The sequence below is a fragment of the Mercenaria mercenaria genome, chromosome 10 (assembly GCF_021730395.1).
Source record: "Mercenaria mercenaria strain notata chromosome 10, MADL_Memer_1, whole genome shotgun sequence".
NCBI classification, from domain to species: Eukaryota; Metazoa; Mollusca; class Bivalvia; order Venerida; family Veneridae; genus Mercenaria; species Mercenaria mercenaria.
Window position 1 is genome coordinate 36,659,556 of NC_069370.1, and position 15,826 is coordinate 36,675,381.

Below are 15,826 nucleotides of genomic sequence, written 5' to 3' on the forward strand. Positions count from 1 at the left end.
ATTACAGCATCTATCTGCAGACACTTGTACATCAGATCACCTGCTGGAGTTGGTGCTTTTGAGACCATCTACGGAGGTAGGCATTTCACAGTAAACTCGCATTTTGTCACAACAAAATTCTTTGTCAATCTTGTTACGCACTTTTTGCACCGAGTCATCAATTTGTGTTCCTTGAAAGCTTCAGAATCTTATATTGTTTGAAAGTTAAGTATGTTGTATCCAAGTTCAGTCAAGATTTTATTGTAGCATAAAATGACATTAAACAGGAGCTTACAATACTATTATGAATATCATTTATGATTATTTTTTAAAAAGATAGGTACTTCCAAGAGAGCAAGGCTGATAAAATACATTGAGTATTGCATATATGCAGTAAAAAAGGAAGAAAATTAATGACATTTTGTAAGTTGTTGAACATTGTATGCTTGTAGGTCGCCAAAGACGTGGAACTGCCCCAAGTCATTTCTGCAAGGCCACAGGTTCCATCTCGAGACGTCTCCTGCAGAGTCTGGAGAACCTCAAAATTGTGGAGAAGGACCCTAATGGGTTAGTATGGTTGATATTGTTGCAGAAAAATTGGTTGTGTCTTTTTCTAGCATGCTAGTTAGAATTGTCTCTAAATGTGGTCCATCAGTGCTGTGCAGATGTACTTCAGAACTAAAAGGAATTTTGTGTCCATAATTCTTTATTTGAGCTCACCCGATCATTTAAATGACTTTTTCTTGCGAACTGCTTGATGGATCTACATCAAACGTGGTCTACAGCATCTAGATAAGGTCTCTTCGCAAGATTGTTTGAAGGGGGGTACTTGGCCTCTTATTAGGGGCCGCTAGAGCTAAAAGTAGTAAAACATTTAAACAACTTCACATGAACCACTTAAAAGCTTCATCAGACTCAGTCTGTAGCTTGATTATAAGGTTCTTTCCCAATCTTGTTCAAATGGGGGCACTCTGATCCTTAATAGGGATTGCTAGAGCTTATTTTGAAAAACTTTGAAAGGATTTCTCATAAACTGCTTGATGAGTCTTCATCAGCTATGGTCAGTAGTGTGTATTATTATAAGGTCCTCTCCCATGTTTAATAAATGGAGGTGCCTGGAGCCTTTGAGCTAAAAGTATAAATGCATTTGTTTAATCACTTCCTATGAAGCACTTGATGGATCTTCATTAAACTCAGTCTGTAACATTCATATAATGCCCTGTAAAATTTCTAGTTTATGTACCTGGAAAAGCAGAAAAAAGTTCTTATTCCAGCATGATGAACTAGCTTAAATCTTGAAATCTGTGAGAGTAAAAACTGATTTAATGAGTCTGACTGGAATTACAATTTAAACGTTTTTAGCAGTTATCCTTTGGGACTGGTTGTAAATAATGCTTTAAAAATGTTCATAATTTGTAAGAAATTGTTAACCTGGTAACGGTCACTTGATAAAGAGTACAAGAGACGTCCAAGGCTTCGAGGGGCACCTGGGGTCTTCTTCGTTAAACCTGGAAGTTAGCATTATGGCATGAACTGTGTATTACTAAAATGCAACTCAGTTGTTGAATCCAACTTAGTCCTCCTTGCCTTGACATTGTTAGATGTTATGTAGGTTGCCCTGTAACTCAAATATCTATCTATTTTGTTGAACATCTTAGACACTAAAGTTTTCACATGTCAGACTGTGATGACTACCTAATAGGTTAGCTGTGTTGATATTGTCAATTTGTCACAGGCTTGACCTTACTCACATGGAGAAAACTGTAGTGTCATTTCTTCTGGCAGAATTAGTTATGATGATCATTCTTTAAGAGATAAAAGTTCTTTTGTGTTAAGACCTGTTTTTGTTTTATCATGAAATATCTTAAGATAAATTGATATGTTTATAGTTTCCCTGGATTTAATACTAGTAATAATTCTGCCTATATTTTAAGCATAATGATTATCTTCATTTAAACTATTTCTTACCAGTGAACACATTAATTTTATATTACAGTTTTGGAAATAGAAAATAGTCATTATTCCAGCATGATGAACTTCTTAAATCTTGAAATCTGTGAGAGTTAAAACTGATTTAATGAGTCTGACTGGAATGAAGGTCTTTAGAAAGGTCGTGTGGGAATAGTTTTTAGCTTGACTATTAAAAGAATAGTCTGTGCTATTCTACTCACCCTGGCGTTGGCTTTGGCGTCACATTAAAGTTTTGCATGCAAGTAAATACAGCAATTATTTAAAGACATATAGCTTTGAAACTTATTTTTTCTTATTCTAGGTCAATTACCAACCTCGCTGGGTCAAGTCCCATAACTGTGACATGTATTTTGGCCAAATTATGCCCCCTTTTGGACTTGGAAAATTCTAATTTAAGGTTTTGCATGCATGTTTCCATCTCCAAAACTAATGCAGATACTGAATTGAAACTTAACATGTGTCTTCAAGGTCAGAAACTAGGTGATAACATTGAGTCCTATAACTCTGACATGCATTATGGCTAAGTTATGCCCCCTTTTGAACTTAGAAAATCAGGTTAAAGTTTTGCATGCAGGAACATACAGCTATTATTTAAGGGCATATAGCTTTGAAGCTTAAGCATGCATGTTACTATCTCTAAAACACATTTATATTACAGTTTTGGAAATAGAAAATAGTCATTATTCCAGCATGATGAACTTCTTAAATCTTGAAATCTGTGAGAATAAAAACTGATTTAATGAGTCTGACTGGAATGAAGGTCAAGTGGGAATAGTTTTTAGCTGGATTTTTCAAAGAATAGTCCGAGCTATTCTTACTCACCCTGGCGTCGGTGTCAATGTCACACTATGGTTAAAGTTTTGCATGCAAGTACATACAGCTATCATTTAAAGGCAACAGTTCGAATAGTCGAGTATTGGCCGTCTTACTGACAGCTCTTGTTAATTCTGTCCTTGAAAAAATGTTTATAATCTGGATGAAAATGTCCATCTGTTAATGATAACCGGTAGAGGGAAGTGTTTATGTTAAGTTTCAAACTGAAACCACAGTAAGCTCTGTCTCTAGGAAGTGTGCCCTGTTTCTGAACATTTTGTTATAAAGCCCAGTTGTTGAAGTATAAAATTCCAAAATGAAAATTGACTTGTGAAGTAATCAAACAAATTGAATACATAAACCTTATGTCATCAGGTAAAATTTTGGCACAAAGAAGAGCTGAACAAAAAGGATGTATGCTAGTAACATGTGCTTTATACACTTGGGACAGGAAATTTTATAACAAAACACTTTGAGGATACATGTATTTGTTTCAGAATAAGATTGAAATATATCGAGGAGTGCCCTCAGGATGCAATAATTCCCTGAATACTGTTACATGTAATAAATGCTGTTTTATTTTCCAGTGGCCGCAGGCTGACCTCACAGGGCAGACGTGACCTTGACAGAATCGCCGCCCAGATCAAGTCTAAGAAATCAAGTTAAATGTGATCTGTAAATAAATAAAGAAAAAAACATTGAACAGAATTTTCTTGTTTCTAGAAACTAGAAATAGAATATAAGGTTTAACAGCAGTGACAAACGTTTCTAGGTTAAAGAAGTCAGTGTTGATACATGTGCTATTTTTTGATTTTATCAAATGGAATGAAAAAGTGTTCAGGCCAATAATTATGCTCCTAAGAAAAGAGGGTATATTGTTCTGCTTCGGTCAGTTGGTACCCTAGATAGTTTCAGATGAATTATTGGAGAAAACAATTGTCAGTCTACATAGGGTAATTGCCTGTGCTGGTCAGAAGTAAACCATATTAGTTGTTTAGGGGTCTGTAGGTCAAATGTCGAGGTGAGCTTTTGTGATAACTGTTCTAGGCGGTCATCAACTATTTAACTGTTTCTTATTTAGTAGGCACTGGCCTCCAGATAGTTTGACAACATTTTTTTAGGTGTCTGGAATTTAATGCTATATTTCTTGAGAATGCTTTGAAACAATATGTTACGGAAACAATGAGAATTAGTTTTTAGGATGAAAAATAGTTCGAGGTGAACTGCACTGATTATAAATATCTATATTTAACACGCATTAAACACTAAATCATCCATAGTGGTATTGGTAACGACAGTGGAAAACTTCTTTATTGCCGTGGCGGTCCAGGTTCGATTCCCGAGGCAGTCGTCTTTTTTATGCCCCCGGCATCTACTGATGCGGGAGGCATAGGCATATAGTGATTGTCCTGTCCGTTGTCCGCCCGTACAAGGTTAACCAAATGGGACCGTTTCGTCTAGCATCAATACCCCTTCCTAGAATGACTTGATACTAATGCAGATGTAACCTGTGACCATTCCTTATCTTCAGACATCACCTGACCTCAGTTTGACCTTGACTTCATTTTGGACTTTGGTTGCTTTGTACCGACAAGGATGCCACCGGGGGCATCAAGCGTTTATTCAACGCAGCTCGTTTTTCTTGGTTTGGCATTTTAAAAATAGTTTAGAAACAAAAACTTGTATACTAATGTTCATTTGACCAAACTTCAATGTGAAAGAATGATCATTTTTAGCCAAAATCTGGAGGTCAGTGCCTTTAATGAAACAGTCTGATTATTTCTTTGGCGAAACCGGAAAGGGTAAAAAAAATTGGTCACTAGGTCGGATAATAGAAAACACTTGATCTGTAAAGCCAGTATTTTTATGTCCCCAGGCATATAGCGATTGAACTGTCCGTTTGTCCATCGGTACAACCAGATTGTCTACAACCTCATTATTGTTTGTTTGTTTGTTTGTTTTGGGTTTAACGCCGTTTTTCAACAGTATTTCAGTCATGTAACGGCGGGCAGTTAACCTAACCAGTATTCCTGGATTCTGTACCAGTACAAACCTGTTCTCCGCAAGTAACTGCCAACTTCCCCACATGAATCAGAGGTGGAGGACTAATGATTTCAGACACAATGTCGTTTATCAAATAGTCACGGAGAACATACGCCCCGCCCGAGGATCGAACTCGCGACCCCGAGATCCGTAGACCAACGCTCTTACCTACTCAGCTAAGCGGGCGGGCTACAGCCTCATTAAGGACCCGATTTAGTTCATACTCTCACTCTACAATCCTTGTTGCAAAACCTACAAACTGACCTATATATAGATTACCTCGTACGACTTTCACCTTAAACTTTTAACCGTAATAAACATTTTTGGTCTTATAGCCGACATAAATTTCCAAATTTAGTTCAAACCCGCGCTCTACGAACAAACGACATATATATATAAATGACTGACCCTAACCTTCAACCTTAAAACATTTATAAATGTTTGGTCCTACAGCCCACATACATGACAAAATTTAGTTCATACCTACAATATGACTGACGTATATATATATGACATATGTTCTTCGGCATTAAACCTAAAACCTTGAAAACATCCTTGGTCATACACTCTGGGGCATGATCTTGTGTTCCTTGTCCAGTAGTCTGTAGACCTGTTTCAAATCAATAATTAAAGTTTGGTCTCCCATTGGTCAGACTTTTTTCGATGATTACCTGTAGCCGGTAGATGACCCATACTATTTTAGGGATCAAAATAACAAGGTCTTAATGAAGAGTTTACTGAAAACTTTCCGCTCGGTAATTGAAGAATGCTTTGCCCTTCGGATGATTGCAGATGACCCCAATTATTTCGGGTTTAAAAGGTCAAGGTCACTGTGAGCTAGAAAGAAAATTGTTCCCGCTCGATAAAAGCTTTGGCTGTCATCTTTATTGGATGGTTGACTACTCGGCAGTTGACCCCAATTGTATTTTGGTCAAAGGTCAAGGTAGTAACATACACAATTACAAATCTGCCTCCGTCAGGGGGCATTTGTCTTACGTCAACTCTTGTTTATATTCTACTTTGTTTACAAAAACATGGACAGCAGAAATTATGGTCAAAGTGGGGGGTGACCGTGCGAGGTCTTCATGTGTTTGATCTCTAGGCCAAGGTCACAATGACCTTCATACTGAAAACGTTTGCCATACAGTAGTTGGGCAATGCTCTGGTCTTTAGTGGTCAAAATCCATAGGGTGATTGCATGTTGTCAGTATTTGACCAATCATATTTTTTTGGTGAGGAGGTTGCCGGTGAAAGGTCAAGATCATTGACGTACAACAAACTGCTGAACAATAACTGTTCAATGCTTTGGCCAACTGTAGTCGAACATAGGATAAGCCAGTCTGGATAGGGGAGGATATGTGTTTCAAAAATGACTCGTTTTCATGGTGTTATTGATGGTCTATTGACAGGATTGAGTCAGGATTTCTTACCGCCATAAATCACTAGTTCCCCCTCTTGAAACAGGTGGATGATCGACTTGGACAGTCTGAAGTCTGATCAGTATGTCATAGGCAACATTTTGTCTGCTGAATGGTGTTTATGTTCAAAGCTGGTGTGAGACAATCGAGTTCTAAAGTTTAGACATCTACTTGGTAAATCCCCCCACCATTATTTAAAGGCCGAGTATTGTCGGTAGGCGGGACCGTCGGCCAGTGGACACAGATGTACAATCGATAACTTGAGCACGCTTGCCTAGAGCAGTCGAACTTCAAAGGATGATTGCCTGTGGTCAGTAGATGACCCCTATTGTTTTGGTGGTCAAGGTCGATCGCAATGACTGATGCAGGAAACGGTTTCCGACCCGTAAGAAGACTGCTTCAGGTTACAGTAATCGAACTTCATAGGATGATTTACGTGGATAATCTAGCTAATGCTTTGGGTTCAGTAGGTCAAAGTCCATGTGATGTTTAGGGCGTGGATGATGCCTATGGTCGGTTAAATAACCTCTGTTTTTTTCTAACTGTTTACCAAGGAACGGCTAAACCTACCTCTGCCAAACTTATTGATTGCCTGTTAAGGTTCAATAAATCAAGGTCACTGTTGCCGTTATATTAAAAATAATTTATGATCAATAGCTTTGGCCTATGATCATCGAACTTCATAGCATTATTGTCTATGGTCAGTATATGACACCTCTTGTTTCGGAGGGTTACTAGGTCAATGTCGCAATAACCTGGACACCGAAACCTGCACCTCTGGAGTAACTGGAGAATGCTTCGGCCTATGACTGTCAAATTGTATGATTGTCCATGGCCTATAAATGTTTTGCTGGGCCAGTACATAAAAGGCTAATGTCACACTGAGACTAAACATACTTTCTTTTCACTAGCTGCAGAATACGCACGCCCATGACAATAATGCATGATTGTCTATGGTCAGTAGTCGAAACATAACGTTTTGAAGGTCAGTATTACAGCATACGAGAGCCTGAAAATTACAGTCCCAGTTAGATAGGCCACTGTAGGGACATATGTGATTTACAAGATTAGTTGGTCTTTGTTTTAATTTGGACGCGGGAAAAAAATGTAGAATTTATTACTGCACTAAATGCGTTTAGAGTGTTCCATATCCAGTAATTTTTTATACCCCCACCCTCTTAAAATGGTGTTAGCATACAGTGTCACCGCAGTTTTTTGAGTGCGTCTGTGCTTGTGCGTGTTTGTGTGTGTGCGCGCAAAATCGTGTCAGGTGTATATCTTTACTGTAAAATGTCCGATTTCCAAGTAATTCATGTATATGTCATTTAATGTTCGAACTCCTCATACTAATCCATTTGAAAGGGTCTGTGTGTGGGGGGGGGGGGGGGGGGGGGGGGGGGGGAGGAAGGGGGAGGGTCCTACCTTATTATATAATGCAATTGAAATGCTTCAGAATCGTTTACGTGCAAGTATTCCGTGTTGGTTTTACAGACATATACTCTCCTATAATACAGAATTAGAAACCGAAATATACACAGGGTCCCTAGTACATTGTACTATAGTATGTCACGCAAGAAATTACCTTCTGTCGATTCCCTATGGAAGTCACGCTAAGAAATGTTTCCTGACGACTTCAAAAAGTCGATAAGGTGAGACAGGAAGTGACTATAGGTTTACCCCTGTCCGTGTGTCTGTCTGACCGTCCGCCAAAAATTGTTCCTCCGAATTCTTAAAAACTATTGCACTTACTTTGAATCTTCACACACACTCATACACTCATACACACGCACGTACGCACGCACACACACGCACACACACACACACACACATAGAGGGCAATATGTAGTTAATGCCCGTATAATATATTTTTTTTCGGATCGGATCCAAGATAGACACACATAGACCAACATCTTGCTGATACCAGTAACAAAACACATTACTAATTTCATGTGTTCAAGATTTTATGCGTAGGCCTACGGGCAGGTAGCATATGTTTTCTGTATAATGTGTCTATATTCCAAGAAAACAGATATCACAATTTTGACCTACGATTAATTTTAGTCGTACTCCATTTGATAAGACGGGTCCATAAGTTATGGCCCGGACACGAAAAATAAACCGACCCTAATTTTAACATTTTACCTCTAAATGTGACCTTGACCTTGGAGCTAGGGAGCAGTGTCTTGTGCGCGACACATCGTCACATGATGGTGAACATTTGTGCCAATTTATTTCAGAATCCCTTAATGCATGTAGAAGTTATGGCACGGACACGAAAAATGGACCCCTTTTTTACCTCTTAAATGTGACATTGAAGACGGGCATTAACAACATATTGCCTATGTGTGTGTGAAGTTAGGTAGGTGTAATAGTGTTCAAGAAATTGCAGGACCAAATTTACGAGGACACATACAAACAGTCCGGAAAGACATACCGCATGGTGACCCCTATATACCCCCTCCTTAAAACTTCGTTATGAAAAAAAAATGCTACAGGAGCAAGGGAAAACCCGATATTTAATAAATAAGCCAGTTGCTAACAGGCATACAGTCCTTTTTACGAAAGTCGCAAACGTTTGTACAGTACTGCAAGCAAACATACACACATACAGTCAGGACATCACACCGAATCCTCTTTCATTGACGGTTATAAACAAATTGGAGGGTTTAGCAATTATTTTATTTAATTTTACCAAGCTAGTATTGTTTCTTTATCCACGAAACAGTGGGATTTATATGTAGATCATTCTTCAAGCAAGAAAATATGCACTTATGACACCGACAATGTACAATTTCTGGACAAAATCAGTGATCAATCGAGTTTTTGCTATAATTTTACCTGTAATCAGACTAACACATTATATAAAGAAACAAACCATGTTCAACTTCCAATAAAATATAAAATACACACCAACAAAGCACACTAATCACTTTAAAGTAGTTCTTTTCAACTTTTAGCGATCAGCTTATTGTTTTGATCGAGGGGGGGGGGGGGGGGGGGGGGGGGGGGGGGCGTTACAGAGGTTTATAGGGGAAGATTGTGAGACCAGAACATCAGAATACTACATATTTGGTTCGTTTACGGTAATTGTTTTAAATTGTGTATTTATATTTGTTATCATGGACACGAATAATGTCGTATTATCCATAGACAGGTTTTCAATGCTAATTGTGCGCATATTGCCTCCAGCAAAGATTTGCATACAAAAATAGAGTATATTTTTGCATAACTTGAAATATGTGCACCTTTATAGAACATTATAAAACGTTTTTAAAACGTTTTGACAATGTCACTGAAATAATTAAAAGTCTGATAAATCAGTTTTACAGGAGCTGAAAAAATAATCATCGTCATATTTTCCAAAAAAATTATATAATCATATTCGATTTTAAGTGCCAAAACTGAAAATAAATTGACACTATTACCCTGCTTAAACGTAAGAATGATGCCATATATAAACTATTTTTTCAAACCCCTTGTTTAATAGTTGACTGATAACCTATCCCAAAAAGGGATATGGTAGGTTGACAAAAATGTCGCCCCTTTTTCGTTAGAGAAAGGGGCATTTTTACTGTGATGCGTGTATGTGGTCGCACGGTCACATTTTATTTTTATAACGGTGTCCCTTTTTAGTGTGGTGAGAAATGTTCAGTGGGAAGGACTCTAAGTGTGCTGGGGTTACAAAATCTCAGTAATCATTGCTAATGATCAGTGATGAGTGATCACAGGTCTGAGTACTTTTCACAGAACATTGATCATCTAGTAGTGTTCAGGGCACTGTGAGTATTACTTACTTGGTAGTGTTCACAGTACTATGAGTTCTGCTCTCTGAACAGTGTTCACGGCACCGTGAGTACTGCTCACTGAGTAGTGTTCACGGAACTGTGAGTACTGCTCAGTGAGTAGTGTTCACGGAACCGTGAGTACTGCTCAGTGAGTAGTGTTCACGGCACCGTGAGTACTGCTCACTGAGTAGTGTTCACGGCATTGTGAGTACTGCTCAGTGAGTAGTGTTCACGGCACCGTGAGTACTGCTCACTGAGTAGTGTTCACGGCACCGTGAGTACTGCTCACTGAGTAGTGTTCACGGCCTTGTGAGTACTGCTCAGTGAGTAGTGTTCACGGCACCGTGAGTAGTGTTCACGACACCGTTAGTACTGCTCACTGAGTAGTGTTCACGGCACTGTGAGTACTGCTCACTGAACAGTGTTCACGGCATTGTGAATACTGCTCAGTGAGTAATGTTCACGGCACCGTGAGTACTGCTCAGTGAGTAGTGTTCACGACAACGTGAGTACTGCTCAGTGAGTAGTGTTCACGGCACTTTGAGTACTGCTCACTGAGTAGTGTTCACGGCATTGTGAGTACTGCTCACAGAGTAATGTTCACGGCACCGTGAGTACTGCTCAGTGAGTAGTGTTAAGGGCACCGTGAGTACTGCTCACTGATTAGTGTTCACGGCACCGTGAGTACTGATCACTGAGTAATGTTCACGGCATCGTGAGTATTGCTCACTGAGTAGTGTTCACATACTATGAGTACTGGTCACGGAGTAGTGTTTACGGTACTTCGAGTATTGCTCACTGAGTAGCATTCACGGTACTATGAGTACTGCTCACCGAGAATGAACATATATAAGGACATGTTTTTGCATAAATACTTTTAAAATCTGAAAATTGTCCTGAAATCATATGCTAAATGTATACTTTTATATATCCGATATTTGAGTTTTATGATTATTTGACCTTTTGACCTTTCATCTGCAAAATAGTTTTAGGGAAAATAATGTTTAAAAAATATATCTGACATATCGTAGTAAAATATTAAACAGAAAAATAATTAAAATTTATATGAAAATGTAGATGGTGTGTTTAAACACTGTAGTCATTATTACTTTTCTGGCGGTCATCTTGGACGCCGTCTTTGATCTCTCAGATCGCCACCATTTATGCCAATTTATACCGGCAGCCTGTAAACTTTAGAGCTTTACAAACATTTTGATATATAACTTGCCTTATTAAAAATTGGGTCCGGGTTCAACTTTTTTGAATGACCTAATAGTCGCCCTACCACTAGCTTTAAGATCAAGGGCACCTTCAGAGGTCAGAGATTAGAGGTCATTTCGGCTCGACTATTCGAGCAAACAGCTACAACAAACCAAACAGTCAAAATATCTAGGGGCCGTTCTAAGCAACACTTTATCCTGGAATGCGCACATCAACATGATCAACAAAAAGACCAATAACACCACAGCCTTCCTCAATCGCAACCTCTCATCTTGTCCCAAGTCCACAAAAGAGGCCTGTTACAAGACCTTCTTTCGACCCCAAGTTGAATATGTTGCCACTGTATGGTACCCCCCACACAGGCCAATATCACCAAAGTTGAAGCGTGCAATGCAGAGCTGCCAGATTCGTTCTTGGGAATTACTCACGTAAAGGCACCGTCACCGCTATGCTCAACACTCTTGACTGGGTGAGTCTCCAGCAGCGAAGGAAAGAAGCTAAAGCAGTGATGTTCTACAAGACTGTCCACAACCTCATCGTCAAACCGAGTTCGTGCTTCAACCACAGGGAATGTCAACGAGAGGTCACTTAATGAGATACAGGACCCCATACTGCAGGATATCAGTACTGAAGAAGTCATTTTTCCCTACAACCATTGTCCTACGGAACCAGCCCCCACAGAGCCTTGTCTCAGTACCCACCTTGGAAGCCTTCAAGGGCGGGATCGCGGCTGCCATATTACTTTGCCATTAACAGTTTTATCCTGCTTTTAATTTGGCATTTGGGACCCTCCCTCACTTGTGTATATAGTCACCACGATGCGACAATGTCAATCATTTGGCCCTACATCGATACTGGAAGAAGAAGAGGAAGAATTGCCCTCGTCCATGCGTCAATGTCGATGACTAGATTTGTTTAAGTTTTTGAATGTAAACAGGTATCACAGTAAACACTTGTGGGAATGGATTGAAACTTCAAACGTTTATTCACTGTTATGAAATGAGTTGCAGTGTACAGGTTCCAAACGCTAAATAATTAATTATGCTTTTTTTTTTTACAAAATTATGCCCCCTTTCGGCAAAGCAATTTCTGGTACAGGGTCCATAAGTCTCTTTTACATTTTTTAAAAGTATGCCCTTTTTCAACTTTTGTTTTCATTCAACTAACATTTAATGACAAGGTTGCTGAATAGTCGAGCGTTGCACCCCCCCCCCCCCCCCCCCCCCACTCACACACATCACTACACCCCCCCACTCCCCCCCCCCAAAAAAAAGACAGTCGTTTTGCATAATACTTTTATCTGTGTCTGAATCATATGTTATTATACTTTTAATCATATTTGTTTTCATGTCTATTTGCTTTGATATGAAATGAGGGAAAATTTTTACAAGAACTATACATGACCATAGTCAGTAAATATTACATGCAAACATTAACCTAACTATAAAAGAGATGAATGTCACTTAGTAGTCAAGTTTTTTGGCGTATCTTCGGTTTTGATCGTAATGAATTATGTTTATAGATAAAACTAAGGCTTCACCAAACATTTGATATATACTTGCCTTAAAGGTCAGGTTCAACTGTTTTTCTCATTTTCGCCTTACCTAGCTTAAGATCAAACTTACTGAGTAGAGACAAGTCTTTCGGTCGTACATTGAGCAAAGGCACCAAACCCAATCGTTATATTACCTTGCAAAGCACTCTTTTTGGATGGAATAGACAAACCCTACTTTCAATCGATATCATTTGCGCTTATCACATACTTTGACACCTACTTAAACCCAACATTGATTGTCACTTTTACCCCCACACAGGATATCCCAAATAACGTCAATGCGGCCCAATCGGTCTATGGATTACTGCGTAAACCGCGCCAACATTCAATTCCACAGCGGGAAAACGCTAAAAGTGGGTTGCGTCCAACTCCGGGTTGGCTTGGATGTTAGGGGGCATTCAATAATACAGAATCGAGGTATAGAGTGGGTTTTGTTTTGTAATAATTGTACACGTTACCGAGGCTCTCCGACAAAAGCCATGCATTCGACCCACCTGAATACGGACCTCATATATTTGCAAAATTACCAGCTTTTAATTTGAAGGACCATCACTTGTTATATCCACGAAAAGTCATATTGGCTTCGACTGGCAAAAAAGGGGAATTCATGTAAATGCAAAGTTTTTAAGTCTTGATGTACGTTCATAAATTGTGGAAGGGTTAATTCAAGATCTATTCACTGTTAAAAGAGTTCAGTGACATTCAAACGCTATGAATTGAAATGTTGTTTTTTTACGAAAGTTGGCAAAAAATAATCGGAAGGGTTGTCCTTCATTTTTAAATATGCCCGTTTTAATTTAACACATTTAATGTAAAGAGGCAAATATCGAGCGTTGCCCCACCCCCATTCCCATCGATAGCACAACCATGTCCCCCCAAAAGGATAAACAAACTTGACAGTTTGATTTCGTACTGTATAACATTTTGATTATCATTAAAACATTATTGTCCTCAGTTAGTTTGGATAATGATGGTTCAAGATGGAAAAATCCTGCCAGTTTGTTGCATGCATAGACTTTTACAACGTATTCGTGATGTCCCTTAGGGGTTTTTTGTGTATAGAGCTTCGAATATATAAATTATTACAAAACCAGTGTTTACCATATAGATGATCTATCTTTACTCGGTCAGCAATGCATTTTTTTCTTTTGTTCGAGAAGCAAATTTATACTATGCCTCGGTACTAAAGGGCCAAACATAACTTACTATACACTCATTTTGATACCTTTTTTAATGCGAAATCCTGAGCACCTACGTTGCCACCCAAAACAGGTCTTTACCCCAGCGGGAATTAAGTTGGCGCGTTTACCAGCGGTTTTCCATTATTGTTCGGACACCGTTTTTAGTTTTGAGATCATTATGACATTTACCTTTGATTCCCAAAACAATTGTCGTGTGCAATCACGCTATTAAGTTTGACAGTTGTAGGATAAGCTGTTCTCTAGTACGTTGTAGTAAAAACGTTTTCCTGCCAATAACCACTGGCAACCATGCAGTTTTGACAGCTACATATTGTGTGCCCGTAAACATTCATCGGAATGCGCGTCTAGTCTCAATGGTTGTTGTGACACTTACCTTTGGCCTCTGAAAAATAGGGACCATTATTATGAGATAGACAGAAACAGACTCGGTCATTATCCAGTTATTACTAGAATCATAAAGCAAATGGTCTACATACGGTCGGTCGTACACAACTTTCTCTACGTTTTAAGGGTCAATATTTTAAGGTATAGTAAAATGAAATATTTGACATTGTGTAATGATGAGCTATATAGCTCATATGCTATTATTAATATGAACGTCTCGTAAATATTCGACAGAAGGTTATTTGTATTGTAAGCTCAATCTTAGACGACAGGTAAGAGCCTATAGAGGTCACCCTGAATTCTCGTCTGCTTCCTTGAAAATCAAAGAAATAATTAAATAAAGATAGTCGGTACAAACATAGACCATTATTGCGCTTTAAATTAAAGTTCACGGAACATTTCCCCATTGACAAGTTGATTGACTTTCAGTGTAACATGTGTATCTCGGAATAAAATGTCTATTCAAATTTGTTTTGTGAATATGGTGCTGAAAAAAAAAAACAACATTAAACAAACATGTTGATGCGCTTTCCTTGAAATGGTATAACCTTTAAAGAGCGTAACTATCATTTCCTTTATTTTACCATTAACATCTGCAGAAGGCTGAAGTTGCATAATTTATTTGTTCTTTAAGGGCATTCAAAAACAATTGTTTTGACTAAACATAAATTAAAACTGAACTGTATAATTTATTATGCAGTTAAAACTCTCATTCTTTTCAATAATGATGAAGCAAAAATATCCCGCAAATACTTCTTGCATACGTCAATTCAGTCCTAGATGAAATTAAATTCATCTACAATTAAATTGTAAATGATATCACATTCTGAAGTCTTTGTCTCTGATTGTTAAATTAATAGAAATGAGATGAGTTCATTTATGAATAATAATGACTTGAACATAACATAAGCAGTTCCTCCTCAGAAAGGTATCAGTTTGAATTTCAAAGAAACACTTAAATATTTAGTCTCATTTTTGTGGAATCGTTGATCGGGGCTGGGGTAGGGTGCATTTTAAATATGTGTAGCACATACAAAACCCTTTACATACCGTTCTAATTCTGAGTGTAAAACATGTCTCTACATGACGATATTCAAGTAAGTAATTTCGAGTATCATCTTTACATATTATTACCGTATCATTATCTCTTCATTCGAGACCTACATGTACTTGATCGGCAATAAAAATTTACAACTTTGATTTCATAACCACAGTCTGTATGGTTTGAAGTGGCACGAAGAATGATGCGTACAGTCTCCACTCAATGTATCTTAACCGTTCCTATCCGCGACTGGTCCTGTAAAATAATGCATAATTAAATAGGACCGGTCTATTATTTCTTAATTGGCAGGGTTGATAAAATTAATTGAATTTTATATAAGCGGTACGTTTTAGCGTTTTCTTTAATGTGGATTTTACTTCACATTCTGTAATAACTGTTGCGCTGAAATAAAT

General features: G+C 38.3%; 1 protein-coding gene across 3 annotated transcripts in view; it reads left to right on the plus strand.

Moving 5' to 3' along the window:
- The window catches only part of LOC123559363 (40S ribosomal protein S19), a 37,880-nt gene extending 34,409 nt beyond the window's left edge, over positions 1 to 3,471 (plus strand). For all 3 annotated transcript variants that reach the window (XM_045351089.2, XM_045351090.2, XM_045351091.2), the window contains exons 4-6: positions 8 to 76; positions 432 to 546; positions 3,351 to 3,471. In XM_045351089.2, the coding sequence (XP_045207024.1) occupies positions 8 to 76; positions 432 to 546; positions 3,351 to 3,429 (263 nt within the window). In that variant the 3' untranslated portion in view covers positions 3,430 to 3,471. The remainder of the gene's footprint in view (positions 1 to 7; positions 77 to 431; positions 547 to 3,350) is intronic.
- Positions 3,472 to 15,826: the final 12,355 nt, after the last annotated feature.